The following is a 19,309-nucleotide window of genomic DNA, read 5'->3' as shown; positions in this document are numbered from 1 at the left end:
GTATGCTGTTTGGGCAATACAGAGGGTAGTTTGCTTTATTTCTCTGCTGCCTATTATACTTTTCTTGTTGATGCTTGTCATAGAAAACTGGAAATGTTCCAGGACCAATCCCAACGATGCAGATCTTGATGGAGGTAGAAGAATTTGAAAAGAAAAAATTGTGCAATTAACAATAAAGTACAAAAACATAATTCCAAATCTGTTTTTGAAAAATACACTGTGTTCAACTGTTTGATAGCTTGATATGATCCTTGTAAATATAATGTTATAGCCTCTCTGAATTGAAAATGTTATGCTGATTGTGGCATCCAGATTTGAATGACATTTGCTTTACATGTTATTAGATGAGAGGGAAAGAACTGACCTTTAATTCCCATTACAGGTGTTGCTTAATGCAAACCTGACTCACTTATTACATAACTATTAAAAGAAACACTGATTCAAGTGAAAATGCAACTTCATTTTCTTCAGATTTGGATCCTACGTCCTGTCATATGGAGAAATTCCATTCTCAGTTTTTAATTCAAAATTTGGTTAAGGACTCTGAATAAAAAAAATTTTCACACATTGTTAAAGTCACACAGTAAGAATGGCACCTAGCATGAGTCATATGAAACACAAGTACACTCACTTATCAAAATCTGATTATATTTTTAGTTCAGTAGTCTTAAGGAAACATTTAATTCTTTGAATTTTCATTGCCAGCAAGAGTAGCTCCTCAAAAACGCAATGAATGAAGATATAAGGTTACACAAATTGAAGGTATATTGACTGATATTAATGGATTTCTAACTGATTAACATAGCAGGTAAGGGGACTTAATAAGAATGTGTTAATACATTTGTTTGTATGAAATTCTGCTATTTTTAGTAATATTGCACAGTGTGACATCAGCCTTAAAGTTACTCAAAGAAGGCAAAGTCACGCTGAGTACCAAATCTTATCCATGAATGTTATAGCATGAAACCTAAGAAATAACATTACATAGATCATAAACAGTATTTAATGGACTGAGTCTAAAACCTGAGCCATTCATTGATGTCTTTGTATGTTTGCTGTTTCTCTCAGAGATTGACAGCCATGCAGCACTATGGGGTCAATGGTTACTCTCTACATGCCATGAACTCTTTGAGTGCAATGTATAATCTTCACCAACAAGCAGCACAACAGGCCCAGCATGCTCCTGACTACAGGCCATCTGTCCATGCACTGACTTTGGCTGAGAGGCTGGCTGGTAAGATACTAATGTCAGTTTTCATTGTATGGTACAATTGTGCTTTTGCTTTCCATTTTTGTTATTGCACTTATTATATTCAGAAACATGTAAGTGATTGCAAACAAGAAGTATTGTCAAAGGAGACAGTCAGAAATTGCAGATTGAGTTGGATACAGTATGGACATTAGCAGTTAACAAAATTAGCATATTAAATTCAACACAGATGAATATGTGGTATTGTATAAAGGAAAGCAAATTAAACAACATGTTGAAATACATAAGAACAATGCTAAAAAAAGGTGAGCCCAATGAATACAGAGCAGCAACGAAAAAAATTAACAGTATTTTGCAGATATAACATTAAGGAGTGCTTAAAACATTAAAGCATTTGTTAAGGTAATATTCCAGGATATAGTTGAGGTTTTAAATTATGATTTTGCACCAGTCCTCACTCCAGTAGATAATTCTCCAGTTCCACAATATACAATTGACTCTAAAACTGAAAATGTCAAAATAGATATAGATACAGTCTTAAATAGGAAACATGGTCTCAAAACTGGACAGCAGATTTATTATTACATGTTTTGTGTCCTCATTGAGGTTGAATTTTTTTCTCCACCTGAAACACCAAGAGGACTTTGAACATTTTCAATATGGCTTCTGGCAAAGGAGATTTTGGCTTATTTGTTGATTCATATGGATCAAAAGGTTGGTGGATTAAAAGATGGAAGGTCTGGGTGATACCAAGTGCTTCAATTTCCAACAAGTTTTCAACAAGGTGCTACACAATAAGTTACTCAGAAATAAAGAATTTGGGATTGATAAAGGAACCTGCGACAAATTAGGAATTTTTGCATTCTTGAAGGCACAAAGTTCTAATGATACTGCTCTCTCTGTAGGAGAGCAACATGGATTGGAGGTAGGATTGTTGACATTCATACTCGTTATTACTAATTTGATAAAGACAATGGGTGAGCTGTCCACAAGTTCATAAATGATACTAATGTTTACAAATGTTTTAGAATTTTGACAAAATTACTAGAATTAGATAGAGATGTGGTAGGGAATGGGCAAATGTCTGGAAAATGTTATTACATACATATAAAGGTATTGTTCCTCAGATGGATAAGATTCACAGCAGCTTATGCATATCTTATTGAGATCTGAGCTAAAAAGCGGTTGACAAGGGGGAAAAAAAAATCTGCCTGTTGCAATCCATGAATTTCTAAGGATTCACAACAGTGCCAGGAACCAAACAGTATGGGGATGTATGATTAGAGTGCTTAAATATTTTTAAAAAGCCTCCATTGTCCTTGTATGAAATATATCTATACTAGTGCCCAGTTTTGGTCCCCTCATATTGTAAATGTCATAGATGACTTGTAAAAGGTTCAGAGATACATCATGAGATTGATATCTAGTTTAAAACAAAAGCAGCAATAAAGTAGGACAATGCCCCAAAGGCATCTCACAGAATGGTAATCAGACTAAAATTGACCAAAGAAGCCAACAAGCTAAGAAAGAGCTACTGGGACAAAGAATGTTAGATATCATGGTAGAATAAAAAGACCCAGCATTTTCAGACCATAAGGCATAGGAGCAGCTGTAGGCCATTCAGCCCAATGAGTTTGTTCTGCTATTCAGTGTCTGATCTGATAATCCTCAACTCCACCTTCCTGGCCTTATAGTAATAACCCTTGGTTCTTTTACTGTTTAAAAAGCTGTCCATCTCAGCCTTGAGTATACTTAACCCAACATCGACAGTCATAAAGAAGTCACAGATTGATTAACCTCTGAGGGGAAAAAAAATGACCTTATCTCTTTCTTATCACCTGAGCTCAAGGAAAGCATGGAAATTAAGGAAATTTGAATTACTTCAAACACAGAAAGCACCAAACAGAGTCCATGGAGCTTGATTATTTGAATTAGAAGCTTAGGGAAAATCAAGTGATGTGCATATCATAGAACCAGGATCAATGACAGGAGGATTTTCTTTTGCCAAGAGTCATACAGTCATAGAGATACATAACACATAAACAAACCCTCCAATCCAACTTGTCCATGCTGACCAGATATCCTAAATTAATCTAGTCCCATTTGCCAGCACTTGGCCTATATCCCTCTAATCCCTTCCTATTCATAGACACATCCAGATGCCTCTTAAATGCTCTAATTGTACTATCTTCCACCACTTCTTCTGGCAGCTCATTCTGTAATGCATACCACCCTCTGCGTGAAAAGTTTGCCCCTTATATCATATTACATCTTTCTTCTCTCACCTTAAATTAGTTTTAAACGCCCCCACCTCTGAGAAAAAGAGTCATCAGGTTTGGAACAAATTGTAAGTTAATAAAATGTGAACTTGCAGCAGCATTCTAAAAGGAACTGCGAATGTTCCTGGCTGTGGATGGTCTCGCTCTGTGCCAAAAATGAATTCTGGTCTCATTGTCATCCTGGTCTCCTGGTACATTTTATGATCGACATCAGGAGTCAGAGAGGAATTCCTCAGATTTTGTTTGCTCTTAATTGGCCAAGGAATTTTGACCTGTTCCATTTGCCCTCCCAGGAAGTTATGTGACACATTGGGTAGCATGCTGCTCAGGTGGGCCATGACTGTTGAAACAGTCTTGCTGGACCATTGGCTCTTTTCTTGTCAAGTTTATACATTCATATGGAAAAAGTAAGCTCAATATTCCATGACACTAATGAGTAACATTAGGGCAAAAAGTTATAGATTCAATATAGTAAAATGTAAGCCATATGAGGAGATTGTTCTATGTTCAAAGAGTGGCCAACATGTAGATTATATAGAACAGACCCTGATGAAAAGAAGTGGAAGTGAAATTTTGGGGTCAATTAAAACACAATCCAATGATGAAACCGAGGGATTAGGATGCCTTCAGGGAAATGAACTCAATGGTCCAAATTGTCTTCTTCATCCTTGATGAACTTGTGAATTGCTATTTGATTGTGAAACAATGAAGTTGATTTTAATTTCCTGAAATGCCAGCAAATGGGTGGTAAACGGTCCATTGATTATTATATACTCCTTATTATTTTCCTTTCAGCATTTCAAGTTTGTAAAGAGAAAGGCAAGTTAGAGATTTTTTTTGTTGGCAAATAGGCTGAGGGATGAATGGAGACAGACTATGTTAATGAGAATGAAAATAGGTGGGATTGTTTGTGAAGGAAATTGTATAGAATCACAGGCTGTGCTCTGGATTGAAGAGGGCACTGAGGTTCTAGATGGTCTGGAGAGGTAGATGTGGACAAAGGATTGGAGTTGATAACAAGAGAATACAGTATCAGACAGTCAGAAAATTAAAGATCAACTGGATGCCATCAACTTAGGCATGAAAGCTGATCTTCTGTTTGATATTGCCAAAGAACAGCCTGTTAGGAGGAGAAAGAAAGTGTTGAGAATTAATCATAATACAACTCCAGAGGTGGGAGCAATATGGAGCCACACTGTCTAGATAGGTAGAAAAGAATTAATGGAGAACAAAGAAGAGACATTAACAGAGGATGATGTGACCGACCTCACTGAAACCTGAACAGACATCAAAGATGAAGGAGAAAAATAATGCATCAAAGTCACAGAATTCTTAATCTGTAAAGTTGTTTAGAGCCAATTCCCATCTATGCAAGGAATGGAAACTACTTGGGAGAATTCAAATGGAAAGTGGCAGAGCTGTTTGTGTGCATCCAGAAGGTGACAGCAAAGTCAATTGCTTTAGAGATGACAGAGAGTTGGGGATTAATTTGTTAGTTAGTGAAGATAAATATGTCAAGGAGTACAATGAGGGAAATGCTTTTGAAAGGGAGAGGAAAATGCCTGAGGAGAGAGGACAATTTGCAATGTCAGTTTATATAGGTCAAGGAAGGGAAGATGGTTGATAGTATGTGATAGAAATGCATCAAGAAAGCAGGAGTTAACAGTGTTCCCATGTGGCAGGGAGGGGTGGAGAAAAGGCAGAGATAGATTAAATATTTTAAAAATGCATACCTTCTCATACATTGCTAGAGAAGAATGTGGAGGAGGTAAGGAATAGGTGATAGAGAAAAGGAATTTAGAAATATCTTTGCCCTACCTAATGATCTATTTAGATTTAATAAAACATGAAAAATTATATTGGCAACTCCCATGTGCAATAAATGCTGGCCTAGCCAGTGATGTCATATCCCATGAGTGAGTTTAAAAAAGTATAATCCATAAATGTACTAAAATTTCCTTGGACAACAAATATAATTTATTCTGAGACTATACTGCTGTTGTGATTCAAGTGTTCCACAAAAACATCTGCCATTGGCCTTAAAACTTCAACAGTATTGAATTCACAACAGAAACAATTTCCAAATCAATCTTTGGAAAATAGCAATGCAATAAAACTGAATGAATACACCAGAAAATTGCATTAGAATACTTAAGTGGTTATTTTTGACAAACCCAACCTCAATAAGCCAAAGGACCTTTATTGTGCTGTTGACCTTTATGGACAGTGTGACTCTGAAAAGTGGTGCCAAATGATATAACAAGCCAACAAGATGAGAAGGAAAAGTTGAGTACAAGTCAACTGCAGAGCATTTTTTGAGAATCTCTAGAAAGAAATTGCAATTGATAAGCCAGCTGCTAATGGCACCAAGGTATGATATAAGGCAACATTATTAAAAGCCACATGATTATGAAAAGACTTGTTGGTAGATGAAATAGAACTAAAATTAAAATTAGCTTTATTGTCACATATACGCAAATGAGTAAAGTGAAAAATTTACAACTTGCCACTTATAGCACCATCTTAGGTCCAAAGATACCGAGGTACAGGTTCTTAAATACAAATTCCTCGGGAAAGAAGTTAGCAAAATAAAGAAATAAAGAATGATGGTGAATGTTGTACCTTTCCCAATAATTAAACTAGATGTGTTTTTATTTTCCAACGGCTGTGCATTTCAAGATATTATCCTTGAGGCAAGGTATGGGTCCCAGCATCGTAAGCAACGTCGGAGTCGGACAGCATTCACTGCTCAACAGTTGGAGGCTCTGGAGAAGACATTCCAGAAAACACACTATCCCGATGTAGTGATGAGAGAAAGGTTGGCCATGTGCACGAACTTGCCAGAAGCTAGAGTACAGGTACAATACATTTTTCCTTTGCTTTCTCTATCAGCCATTTATTAAAACAATCTGGTTTATTAGATAACTGGCCGATAACTACAGTTGCCCAACTTATTACCAATAATTTTTATAGTTTAAAACATTTTATATGTTCAGTTATTTTCCCACAATTAATCAGTCTAGATACTGGTCATTACATGGCAGCTTTGCTTCTTGTATTAGGTAATGAAACCAGTGTAATTACCATTTTTATGGAAATATGTTCAAATTTCATGAATTTCTTTTCATTCATGTTGTGTCCTTCCACATCCAGAGACATTTTTCCACCAGAAGGCAAAATAGAATTGTTATATGAGGCTGGGAGCCTTTGGGGGTGGATTGCAGTGGAGAGATAAATGGGAGGGGACTGAGGCTGGGGAGAAGGTGGCTGAGAGTGCAGTGGGGGTAAAGGTAATAGGTCTGAGGGGAGGGTGGAGCAGACAGATGGGAAGGAAGATGGACAGATGGGACTCATCATGAGGACGGTGCTGACCTGAAAGGTTTGAACTAGGATAAGGTGAGAGGAGGGGAAATGAGGAATCTGGTGAAATCCAAAATGATGGCATCAATGTGGATCTGCTGTGCTTTTCCAGCACCACACTCTTGACTCTAATCCCCAGCATCTGCAGTCCTCACTTTTGCCATGAGGATGCAAATCCTGCCTGCTCCAGGGGAGTGTTATAAGATCTACAAATGAGGTGATTAGAAAATACAAAGACTATGGTGATTTTACTTTTTATTGAATGCCCCTATTTAAACATATGTAAGTTTAGTTAACGATCTATAATACAGTCATAGAGATGTACAGCACAGAAACAGACCCTTCGGTCCAACCCGTCCATGCCAACCCAATATCCCAACCCAATCTAGTCCCACCTGCCAGCACCCGGCCCATATTCCTCCAAACCCTTCCTATTCATATACCCATCCAAATGATTTTAAATGTTGCAATAGTACCAGCCTCCCCTGCCCCCAATCCAGATCCCTCAGTTCCTGCACTCACATTAGAATTATAGATAGTTGTTCAACTTTACAGCCTTTCTGCACATTTTTCTACCAGAATGAATCACTTCAGGCTTCTTTATATTAAATTTCATCTGCTACCTCTCCACCCATCTCACTAACTTATTGGCATCCTTATGAGGTGCTACACTACCTTCCAAGTAGTGTTGTCAAATGAAGAAACCTAGGGCTTCAGGTAGATGATTCCTTGAAAGTTGCATCACAGGTAGACGGGTGGTTAAGGAGGCATTTAGCATGCTTGCCTTAATTGCTGAGTCCACTGAATATAGGAGTTCGGACATCACGTTAAGGTTGGAAAGGACATATCTGAGGCAACGTTTAGAGTACTGTGTTCAGTTCTGGTTACCCCGTGATAGGAAGGATATTATTAAATTGGAGAGGATTCAGAAAAGATTTACCAGGATGTTGCTAGGACTAGAAAGTTTGAGTTATGAGGATAGGCAGGGATTTTTTCCACTGGAACAAAGGAGGTTGAGGTGTGACCTTATAGACATTTATAAAATAATGAGGGCTATAGATAAGGCAAATAGCAGAAATGTTTTCCCTCGGGTCAGAGAGTTCAAAACTAGGGGGCATGTTTTTAAGATGAGAGGAAAAAGATTTAAAATGGACCTGAGGGGCAACGTTCGCATACAGAGGGTGGTTTATGTGTGGAATGACCTTTTGGTCCAACCCATCCATGCTGACCAGATATCCCAACCCAATCTAGCCCCACCTGCCAGCACTGGCCCATATCCCTCCAAACCTTTCCTATTCATATACCTATCCAGAGCCTTTTAAATGTTGCAATAGTACTAACCTCCACCACATCCTCTGGCAACTCATTCTATACATGCACCACCCTCTGCATGAAAAGTTGCCCCTTAGGTCTCTTTTATATCTTTCCCCTCTCACCCTAAATCTATGCCCTCTAGTTATGGACTCTCTCATCCCAGGGAAAAGACTTTGTCGATCTATCCTATCCATGCCCCTCATGATTTTATAAGGTCTCCCCTCAGCCTCCTACACTCCAGGGAAAACAGTCCTAGCTTATTCAACCTCTCTCTATAACTCAAATCCTCCAACCCTGACAACATCTTTGGAAATCTTTTCTGAACTCTTTCAAGTTCCACAACATCCTTCCTATAGGAGGGAGACCAACAGTGGCCTAACCAATGTCCTGCACAGCCGCAACATGACCTCCCAACTCCTGTACTCAATACTCTGACCAGTAAAGGAAAGCATACCAAACGCCTTCTTCACTATCCTCTCTACCTGCGACTCAACTTTCAAGGAGCTATGAACCTGCACTCTTTGTTCAGCAACACTCCCTTGGACCTTAACATTAAGTGTGTAAGTCCTGAAACTAAATTGAAGGGCTTTTGCCTGAAACGTCCGAATTTCCTGTTCCTTGGATGCAGCCTGACCTGCTGCGCTTTAACCAGCAACACGTTCTCAGCCCTGATCTCCAGCATCTGCAGACCTCACTTTTTACTCTAGTGTATAAGTCCTGCCGAGATTTGCTTTCCCAAAATACAGCACCTCGCATTTATCAAAATTAAACACCATCTACCACTTCTCAGCCCATTGGCCCATCTGGTCAAGATGCCGTTGTAATTAAAAAAAAAATTGGACAGGTGCATGAATAGGAACGGTTTAGAGGGCTTTGAGCCGAACACAGGGAAGGGGGGGCTAGTTTAGTTTAGGAAACTTGCTTGGCATGGGGGTCGAGTTCGACGGCAGGGCCTGTTTCCGTGCTGTATCACTCTAAGTATTGTGTGGCCCGCACCCTTTGAACTTGCGCCCTCCACACTGCAGTGTGATGGCTTGGGTTTTGCCATGTCTTCCTCGAATGTTTCCAGGTCTGGTTTAAAAACCGCCGCGCCAAGTTCCGGAAGAAGCAACGCAGCTTGCAGAAAGAGCAGCTCCAGAAACAGAAAGAGGCCGAAATGAGCCAGGAGGAGACGAAAGCCGAGAAACCAGCCACAGAAACCCAGGGCTGCTCAGAAGTCAGCGAGCCACGCAGTGCTGGCGGCGAGCCGATTAACATCGAGTTAAATGTCACCTCGGCCGAGCAGTCAGACAGTGAATCATCAGCAGAGGAGCAGACGGACAGAGAGCGAGAGTATAAATCGCCGGCAGAGGAGTTTAAGCAAGAGAAGAGCTGCAGTCCCGACAGCAAACCAACAACCTGCAAACGGGGGAGCCCGAAATCAGGTAAAGATGGGCTTTCAGTTTGTGTCTGAGTGATGGGGAGGAGACTGAAAGCTGGTTAACTTGCGGTTCAAGTGCATTTGCCACGTTTGTCATTTGATTAGATCTCAGACACAGGCTCTCTGACTCTTGCTCCGACCCAGAGAAGGAATACTTTCAATCAAATTCACGGGGCTCCTGCCAGGTTCCAGTTAATTTGTTTGAAAATGATGTTAAATTGCAAACCTCACATATTAACATTCTACAGCTCTAATCTTCCTCAACTCCCACTTCTCTACTTTTTCCCGATAATCTTGATTCTCTTCTTAAACATCTGTCTATCACGGCTTTAAATGGATTTAACGGCCCAGCCTTCTGCAGATTTAATTCCACAGATTCACTTATTTACCAAAAAAAAGGGAAATCTTCCACATCTCTGTTTTAAATATGCCACCCCTTATTCCGAGACTCTCCCCTCTGGTCCACAAGGGAAAAATGACTTCTCAACTACCTTGTCAAAATCCTCTAAGATATTTGCATGTTTCACTAAGGTGGCCTCTCACTCTTCTAAATTCCAATGGGTGCAGGCCTAACCCATTCTGATAAGACTGTCCCTACCTATCCGGGATCAACCGGGTGAACCTTTTCTGGATTGCCTCCAATGACAGCATAGCTTTCTTTATTTGAAGGACTTTTGCCCGAAACGTTGATTTCGCTGCTCCTCGGATGCTGCCTGAACTGCTGTGCTCTTCCAGCACCACTGATCCAGAATCTGGTTTCCAGCATCTGCAGTCATTGTTTTTACCGCATAGCTTTCTTTAGACAAGGGCCTGAAACTGTTCACAGTAATCCAACTCTCTCTTTCTCTCAAATCTTCGAATTTGTCTGTAAAGCTTTTTGGCGGTGGAAACAGAAAATCTCCTCACAGGTGGAAACCAGTCATCCTGAATGTGAGAGTGCTGCTCAGATGTGGTAAAGCTTAATTAGGGAGATCTCAAGGCAACAGCCGAGAGACTGTTCACCCTGACAGAATGGTGAGCCTTTCCGGTTTATTTCTTTGCTCATTCTATTCGGAGGTTCAGATTCATCTGCAAAAAGACATACATTCCTGTGGAACAGGCATACTTGCATAAATGTATGCTGGCTTGTCTGTTTAGCAATGATTATAAACCCAATAAAGGTACAATTCTTGATGAGGGTAACATCAGGCTAAGATGCAGAGGCTGATGTTAATCTACATGCAGTAAAGGAATTTGGAGGATATTTCAAAGAGGTGTTCAGGGAGATGACAGATATAAGGTGGACAAGGTAGAGCTGTTTCCATTTGCTGATCCTACCAGAACGGGTTGGGGGTGGGGGAAGAGACAGATTTAGGGTTTTAAAGAAGAACTGTGTGAGATTCTCAGTGGCAGTGATTTGCCTAGCAGCGTGCAGGAAGCGGAGACCATCAACCACTTCATCGCACAGGTCCACCTGAGAGAGCAGGGGAACGACGCTCACTGGATTGCTGTACAGAAAGCTAGCATGGCCTCAATAGGCCGAATGGTCTTCTTCTGCCGTCTTGTGATTCAATGACACATACAGAAAAGATCCGAAGCTTCAGAGCCTGGTTAAATTAATAGAGTACAGAAGAGAAAGAATACATTAGAAAAAAATTAATAGGTTAAAAAGGAAATAACAAACAAATAAAGATTTTATAAAAGGAACTGAATATGCAAATCAGATTGTGTGCATCTCCAGTGAAACTAATACCTGCCTTAGTAACGGGTGAAGTTTGTTTTTGATAACTCTTGTCCTGGACTGGTCCGATGCCTTGTTCCCATGCAGCCTCAGCTCGGCAATCTCTGTTGGTCCCTTGCTGTCTCCGATTTGAAAAGCTCGGCACTTTAATGGTCCAAAATTCCCCTCCTAATGAAACAGGCGGGCGTGGGGAAGAAGTTTGGATGGGGATTTTCCACTCAATCTCCTGGCGTCGGTGTCACATTGGTTTTGATCAGATAAAGCTCATATTTCCAATGATTAGCTTTCTGACAGCTCGTCAGGTTTCAAATGGAGGCGAATGAAAGCAAGGACTGTCAGGACTGATGAGTTCATTGTTTGACTACAAGCTGATGTGATTTTTGTGGTTACCAGGTGGATTTAGCAGAGTAGTGTTTGAATTAATTGCATATCCCCGCGGAGCTGAGAATGGAACGAGTTAAAGCCCCTTTCACTTGTACAAACTTTGATTTAAGTGACAATCCGCCCTGACAACAGAGTGTACCTGCTTACGCTAATGAGCTGCCCTGGATACCTCAGCCTCCATTCTTTCGATTCTAATTCCCCAACCCCACACACCCACATTGCTCCTCAGCGGTAAAGTGGCAAATGGAATGGGATAGCAGACTCCTTCCCAGTGCCAGAGGCCGCTATAGGGCTCCATGGCACCTTGCAGTCCGTTCAAAGCTGGGGCGTGGGGGTCAAATCCACTCGGGTGACCTGGGAGGGGGTTCTGATTTCTGTGTAAAAGAGGAGACATAAAGGTTAACTCCAATCCTGAACGGCGTTCATTCTCAAAAATCAAAACGAAAACTGGCCCAAGGGTGTAGAGACCTCAAGCGTCTGTGAATGAATATACAGCGAGAGGGATTTTGCAACCAGGGGATGGGGTCGAGGTGATTGGAGAGAATGGGGGGGCTTCACTCGGCCGCCCCCTGCAGGATATGGGTCCAGAGTGTGATCCTGGAAAAGCACAGCATCACATTCCCCATCCAGCGTTGCCATATTAACCAAAGTTAGCATGGTGCTGGAAAAGCACAGCAGGTCAGGCAGCATCCCAGGAGCAGGAAAATCGACGTTTCGGGCATAAGCCCTTGATCGGGATTCCTGCTGTGCTTTTCCAGCACCATACTCCCGACTCTGATCTCCAGCATCTGCAGTCCTCACTTTCTCCCTGCAGGATATGGCCAATGGGTCCTCCAAAAAAGACAGTCTCTGCAATTGTCTGCACTGCCTTATGGAGGATATGGGAGTGTGAAGCATGAACGAGTTTGCTTAGTTCAGTCGCCCTCAGCAGGGAATGTGTGGTCATGCTGTCGACAGGCTGGCTACTCAACCCCGGGGCATCAATGTGAACTTCACCGGTTTCCTCATTCCCCTTTCCCCCATCTAATCCCAGTTCCAACCTTCCAGCTCAGCACAGTCCTCATGACCTGTCCCACCTGTCCGCTCCACCCTCCCCTCTGACCTATCACCTTCAGCCCCATCTCCATCCACCTATTGCACTCTCAGCTACCTTCTCCCCAGCCCCACCCCCTCCCATTTATCTTTTCCAGCCTCATCCCTGATGAAGGGTTTTTGCCCTTTTCCTGCTCCTCGGATGCTGCCTGACCTGCTGTGCTTTTCCAGCACCATGCTAACTTTGGTTAATATGGCAACGCTGGATGGGGAATGTGATGCACACAGTGTAGCTGATATTTCACAGATATGAATACGACTATGCAAAGCAGTTGAGATTTTTGTTTTAAAAACACTGCTGAGTTGCTGGCTGGGTCAGCATGTATTGCCCATCGCGAGTTGTTTTTGGGAAGGTAATGGTGAGGTGCCTTCTTGAACCGCTGCAGTCCATGTGCCCTGTGTTGTTTCATGTGATCGTTTGAATTACATCAGAAAAGCATAAACCCTCCATGATTCCGACACAAAAGTAAGATTACACTCTGACTAAACGTGCACCTTTCTTGTACCCCATTGCCTCAAACAGATTCGCCGATTAACACGACAGGGACACCAGCTTCCAGCAGCGGGAGTAACCTGGTGCAAACTCACTCCTACTCGTCCTCTCCCCTCAGCCTGTTCCGGCTGCAAGAGCAGTTCCGCCAGCACATGGCAGCTACCAACAACCTCGTCCACTACTCTTCCTTCGACATGGGGAGCCCGCCGGCCATGCCATACCTGGGCATGAATATGAATGTAGCGCCCATCAGCTCGCTCCACTGCCAGTCCTACTACCAGTCGCTCTCGCACGCCCAGCAAGTGTGGTCGAGCCCGATCCTGCAAGCGTCGAGCGCCCTGCCCAATCTCAACAGCAAAACGACCAGCATCGAGAACCTCCGGCTCCGAGCCAAGCAGCACGCAGCGTCCCTGGGACTGGACAGTCTACCAAACTGACCCGGCTGGCTGGACAGGAACAGCAGGAAGGCGACGTGCTTGTCTGGAGAAACGTACAAACAAACACACCGTACACATCATTTAGGTCTATTTAGATGTTCCTGGGTTTGACCAGATGCTTTAGAGTCACGTCCATAAATGAGAAATGTCTATTCAATGAGTAGGAGGAAATCAAGGCACTGCGCTTCTACAAGGGCAGCTGAAATTAACCAACCCTTTCAACTAATATCTCACCAGTCCTGTTCAAATTGAAACAAAAACAATCACTTAATGCCCACCCATAACATTTGGTAGACAGTTGATAGTCAGATTTTACTGATGCAATGTCCCAACCGCTCCAAAACTACCCAAGGTTGAGTTTTGCAAAACACGTGTTTCCTCAAAGAGAAATAGTTACAACGCCCCAATACCGCGCTTCTTAAAGAAGCAGCCCCGCCGGATGGGATCATTGTAATCAGTTTTCAATGTTAAAACAAAACCGAGCCGTCAAAAAAACTTACTTTTTTGTTTCCAAATTGCTTTTTTAAAAAGGCACTGGCAGCGAGATTCTTAACAACTGCGTTTAAACAGGCCACTCTATACAAAGAAAGTAGTGGGAATTGCTCGAGATAGCCCGAGCTGTCCCGGATTCTGCCTTTTCCCACTTTTGACTGCAGGATTGCTTACTGAACCAGCAGGGATTATAGCCCTGTTAAAACAACGGACTGCGGATGCTGAGGACCTGAAACCGGAACCGATGGAGATACTCTGCAGGTCTGGCAGTATCTGTGGAGAGAGAAAGCAGAGGTTAACTTTTTTGAGTCCAGCTACTCTTCTTCAGAACATGTTCTTCACAGTGATGATTAGATTGGAAACGTCGACTCTGTTCCTCTCCCCACAGATGCTGTCAGACCTGCTGATTTCCGTTTATGTTATTACTGAATTGGAATTGTGCAATCGAAGCTCCGCAGCAACAGACGTTTTTTTATCGCATTCCAGGATCATACTTGAAATCTGTTCCCCTGAACATCATAAAACGCCTCTTTAAAATTTTAGAAGCACGTAGAATTGAGACACTGCAGTGTCTCCCTCCACAAACGGCGTCCGAGGCAATTAGGACTTAGCTACCTCTAGACAGAAGGGTGTAACTTGCAGCCCAGTGTTAACAACCGTTTTCAAACTCAAGCTGGTACCACACAGAAATTCTGACAAGTTATGAGTTTGAATTTTAACCAACCTTTGAACACAGGCTGCCCCGGTCAGCGGCAGGGCCATTATCACTACACCATGAGGTTGTAGCTTGTATAGTTTCCCTTACATTGCTGAGGTGATAGTCTGACTGATTGGAGGATCTTACTGGTTATATCACTTGTAGATTTTCACATTGGTCTTTACGTTGTCTGCTCAGCTTATGATGCTATTTACAGTAGAACATAAGAACCAGGAGCAGTAGGCCATCTGGCCCTTCGAGCCCACTCCGCCATTCAATAATATCATGGCTGATCGTTTTGTGGCCTCAGCTCCACTTATCCGCCCTCTCACCATAACCCTTGATACCTTTATTGTTTAAGAAATTATCTCTCTTAGCTTTAAAAGCATTAACTGAGGAAGCCTCATCCACTTCACTGGGCAGAGAATTCCATAGATTCACAACCCTCTGGGTGAAGAAGTTCCTTCTCAATTCAGTCCTACATCTGCTCCTAATTTTGACACTTTGCCCTCCTGTCCTAGTTTCACCTGCCAGTGGAAACATCCTCTCTACTTCTAACTTATCCATTCCCTGCCTAATTTTATAGGTTTCATAAGATCCACCCTCATTCTTCTAAATTCCAGGGTCTATTCCACCTCTCCTCACAAGCCAACCCCTTCAACTCCGAATCAACTTACTGAACCTCCTCTGCACCCCTTCTAGTGCCAGTATATCCTTTCTCAAGTAAGGAAACCAAAACTGCACAGTACTCCAATTGTGCCCTCACTAGCATCCTATAGCTGCAACATAACCTCCCTGACTTTCTAATCAATCCCTTTAGTGATGCAGAGACAACATTGCATTTGCCAACCTAATTACCTGTTACACCTGCAACCTAACCTACTGTGATCCATGCACAGGATACCCAAGTCCCTCTTCACAGCAGTGAGCTGCAATTCCTTCCCATTCAAGTCACAGCCCTTTTTACTGTTAATCCTGTCCAAATGGATGATTTCACATTTATTAAGATTGTACTCCATCTGCCAGGCCTTTGCCCACTCACTTAAACTATCTATATGATGGATCCAATGACGTTTAAAGGAAATGGTAACATTATTTTGACAGTGAAACCCAAGGCTCTGGAAACGTTTCGCCCTGCGCTGAATGAGAGCTGCGCCAATGATCAGGAATTTCTCCGTCTATGTAATCGGCGCTGCATGCGGGCAGGCGCGGCCGCAGTACACGGCGCTGAGGGCGTTTCCAACTCTTAGCGCTTGTAGAGAAGGGAACGGCGCCGCCAAATTCAACTCACCAACCAGTTTTTGTAAATCGCTGTAATAGAAAACGAAGAGGGCTGACTTCAATTTCACACGCGCGTTTCAAACACGAAGTCAGGGCGCCAGCTCCTTTTCCGTGGATTAACTTAACTCAGTGATGAATTTATAATGCCAAGAGAGATGTTTATGGGCACCTCCTGTTTAAAATGAACCACCTCCTTACATTGGACGGTTGCAGATATTTGAATTGATATCACCATCCAGGTCAAACTTAGCAAGTTCTCAATAAAAGGTTTCCCCCTTTTCAAAAGTGTTTCATCATTGCCAACTTACACAAAACATGGGTGCATGTTTCTAAATTTCTTGATGGCAATGTTTATCTTTAAGGAGACACCGTGCACCATACTTGGGTATCTCGTTGCATTATAAGCGTGATGCTGGTCGTGCAATGGCATGCCTTCAGAGTTGGGGTGCCGAGGAACTGAAGGTTCCTCAGAGAGACAGCGGGGATCCTGGGTATTTTACATGTCTTTACTGCCGACGCAGGAGGCAAATGTTCTTCCTGAATGCATACAATCCTGTTTCTTGCTTGGGATTGGGCAGCGAGTGAGATTTTATAATGAAGATAATCCGGAAAAGCTGGTAGCCTAGACTTTAAAAACCGAACAAAAAAAAACTGCTGCAAATGAGAAATAAAAACAGAAATTCTTGATAAAGCTGAGCAAATCTGACAGCATCTATGGAGAGAAATCGGAGTTAACGTGACCCGGACCTGAAACGTAAACTCTGCACAGATGCTGCCAGACTTGCTGAGCTTTTCCAGCAATTTCTGTTTTTGAGCCTAGTCTTTAACTTGTGGCCACATTTTATACAAGTCATTTCCAAAATATTTGAGATGGGTGGGTGAGACGCTTGGGTTTTCACATTCTCCTTCTCCTGCTTGCGCCAGTTTAAATGTTTGGCTCCTCTGTGGATATTTCTGCTCCAAATTGGGCAGCATAAGATTTCCATGAACTGGTGGGGATGTTGCATTATTTTTAGGAATGCTTTGAGGCTGTCCTTAAGGCTTTTCCTCTGCCCTTCTTTTTCATGAAGCTCGATAAAGAGAGCAGTAATGAACATTAGCAAGCACATTGTCGGTGGATGGACCAGATCTGGTGCAGAGTTATGTTGATGAAGCATGGAGGGTCTGATGTCAACCAATAACATTGGCCTGCTTGAGTCTGGAGAGAGAAAGAAACACATGGCTCTGGCTCAGTAGCAGAGGAGAATGCAGAATATACATTATATAGAGCCAAATGTTTGTGATATTGGTGATGAAGAGGATAAGTTGTGGGAAGGTCATCTCATGGTCAATTATGACAGGGAGGTTGGAAACAATCTGGTTCAGCAGACTGTGGCTTGGACAGGAAAAGATCCTGCTGTCATCTTGGTTAGTTGCTACTGTAATTATTCGAGGTTTTTTCTGATATATAACTTAATTTTCAATCCGAATGGAATCAAATAAAATGAAATTATTTTGATGTTTGGTCATAGAGTCATAGAGATGTACAGCATGGAATCAGACCCTTCGGTCCAACCCGTCCATGCGGACCAGATATCCCAACCCAATCTAGTCCCACCTGCCAGCACCCGGCCCATATCCCTCCAAACCCTTCCTATTCATATACCCATCTAAATGCCTCTTAAATGTTGCAATTGTACCAGCCTCCACCACATCCTCTGGCAGCTCATTCCATACACGTACCACCCTCTGCATGAAAAAGTTGCCCCTTAGGTCTCTTTTATATCTTTCCCCTCTCACCCTAAACCTATGCCCTCTAGTTCTGGATTCCCCAACCCCAGGGAAAAGACTTTGTCTATTTATCCTATCCATGCCCCTCATAATTTTGTAAACCTCTATAAGGTCACCCCTCAGTCTCCGACGCTCCAGGGAAAACAGCCCCAGCCTGTTCAGCCTCTTTCTGTAGCTCTGATCTTTCAACCCTGGCAACATCCTTGTAAATCTTTTCTGAACCCTTTCAAGTTTCACAACATCTTTCCAATAGGAAGGAGACCAGAATTGCACGCAATATTCCAACAGTGGCCTAACCAATGTCCTGTATAGCTGCAACATGACCTCCCAACTCCTGTACTCAATACTCTGACCAATAAAGGAAAGCATACCAAACACCTTCTTCACTATCCTATCTACCTGCGACTCCACTTTCAAGGAGCTATGAACCTGCACTCCAAGGTCTCTTTGTTCAGCAGCACTCCCTAGGTGAATCATTTTACAAGCAGAAACTGGTATGGCATTGAGATCATCTGTCTGCTAAGAAGCCACATTATTTTGATTTTTTTCATCAAAGGCCACACTGATGAATAGCACTGTTACTGCTAACAATTTTTAATGGATCCTTGACTATATTTACAAATTTAAATGATATTACACCACAGATTAATAGCAATATCATCCAAATAAAAATTCTACAATTCAAATCATGAACAATAAAACACGTTGTCAGTTCAGAGTGAAATAGCATGAAAAGAAATCTGGCCTTAATGTCTTGTTTAAGCTCACTGCTTTCATTAAAATAAAAGTTCTCAGAATCTATCTATGTATCAAAAAATGCTAACAACAGTTAATTATAACTTCACATTATTTTCTAACTATTTTGCCCATTAAAATTCCTTGGATTGATATTACCACATTTAAAAAATTTTCCCATTCCTTTATGTTGATCGCTGGCTAAAGTGTAGCTGTTATTCACAGCCTAACAGTGGACCACTTCCTAATGTCTATGCCCCTCACTATGCAGACCCATATCCCAATGACCATCTGGCTAAAATTATGTCAGAATCTTTCAATCAACAAGTAAAACCACTGAGAGATAACAGCAAGAGACATAGAAGAGAATGGAGCTGTTCACACTAACAATCTGCAATCAAACCTACCAGGTGGCAACTGAAAGCCCCATTATGGGAAAGTCTGTAAGAATGAGATATGGCTCATATGCAACCTGCAAACCCACAGTCAACACCGACATCTCACTTTCATTCAGCCATCTACAAGGAAAAATCATCATTGATATAAAAGATTATTAATAATGACAACTGAGTCACAAGGTCTTGTCCACATCAAAATTGTATAGTTAAACACTTACATGCCATAA

The 19,309-nt window shown here is 42.0% G+C and overlaps 1 protein-coding gene across 2 annotated transcripts; it reads left to right on the top strand.

The window, feature by feature from the left end:
• The first annotated feature begins 1,071 nt into the window (after positions 1 to 1,071).
• Positions 1,072 to 13,709, top strand: dmbx1b (diencephalon/mesencephalon homeobox 1b). Of its 2 annotated transcripts, none has more exons than XM_060829900.1 (4): positions 1,072 to 1,234; positions 6,169 to 6,347; positions 9,233 to 9,587; positions 13,303 to 13,709. In XM_060829900.1, exons 1-4 carry the CDS (start codon positions 1,081 to 1,083, stop codon positions 13,707 to 13,709), a joined length of 1,095 nt encoding a protein of 364 aa, XP_060685883.1. In that variant the 5' UTR covers positions 1,072 to 1,080. The 2 variants fall into 2 exon arrangements, with proteins under 2 accessions (XP_060685883.1, XP_060685882.1); XM_060829899.1 differs by having other exon boundaries at positions 1,081 to 1,234; positions 6,133 to 6,347.
• Positions 13,710 to 19,309: the final 5,600 nt, after the last annotated feature.

This window comes from Hemiscyllium ocellatum, chromosome 9, assembly GCF_020745735.1.
Source record: "Hemiscyllium ocellatum isolate sHemOce1 chromosome 9, sHemOce1.pat.X.cur, whole genome shotgun sequence".
NCBI classification, from domain to species: Eukaryota; Metazoa; Chordata; class Chondrichthyes; order Orectolobiformes; family Hemiscylliidae; genus Hemiscyllium; species Hemiscyllium ocellatum.
This window is presented reverse-complemented; position numbering and strand designations above follow the sequence as displayed.

What these genes read in the sequence shown, in the direction of transcription:
- dmbx1b (XM_060829899.1), top strand. Translation starts at nt 1,081, where the DNA reads ATGCAGCACTATGGGGTCAATGGTTACTCTCTACATGCCATGAACTCT. An exon ending in TTTGGCTGAGAGGCTGGCTG is followed by an intron (nt 1,235 to 6,132) that starts GTAAGATACTAA and finishes TAATTAAACTAG; the next exon opens with ATGTGTTTTTATTTTCCAAC. An exon ending in ACGGGGGAGCCCGAAATCAG is followed by an intron (nt 9,588 to 13,302) that starts GTAAAGATGGGC and finishes TGCCTCAAACAG; the next exon opens with ATTCGCCGATTAACACGACA.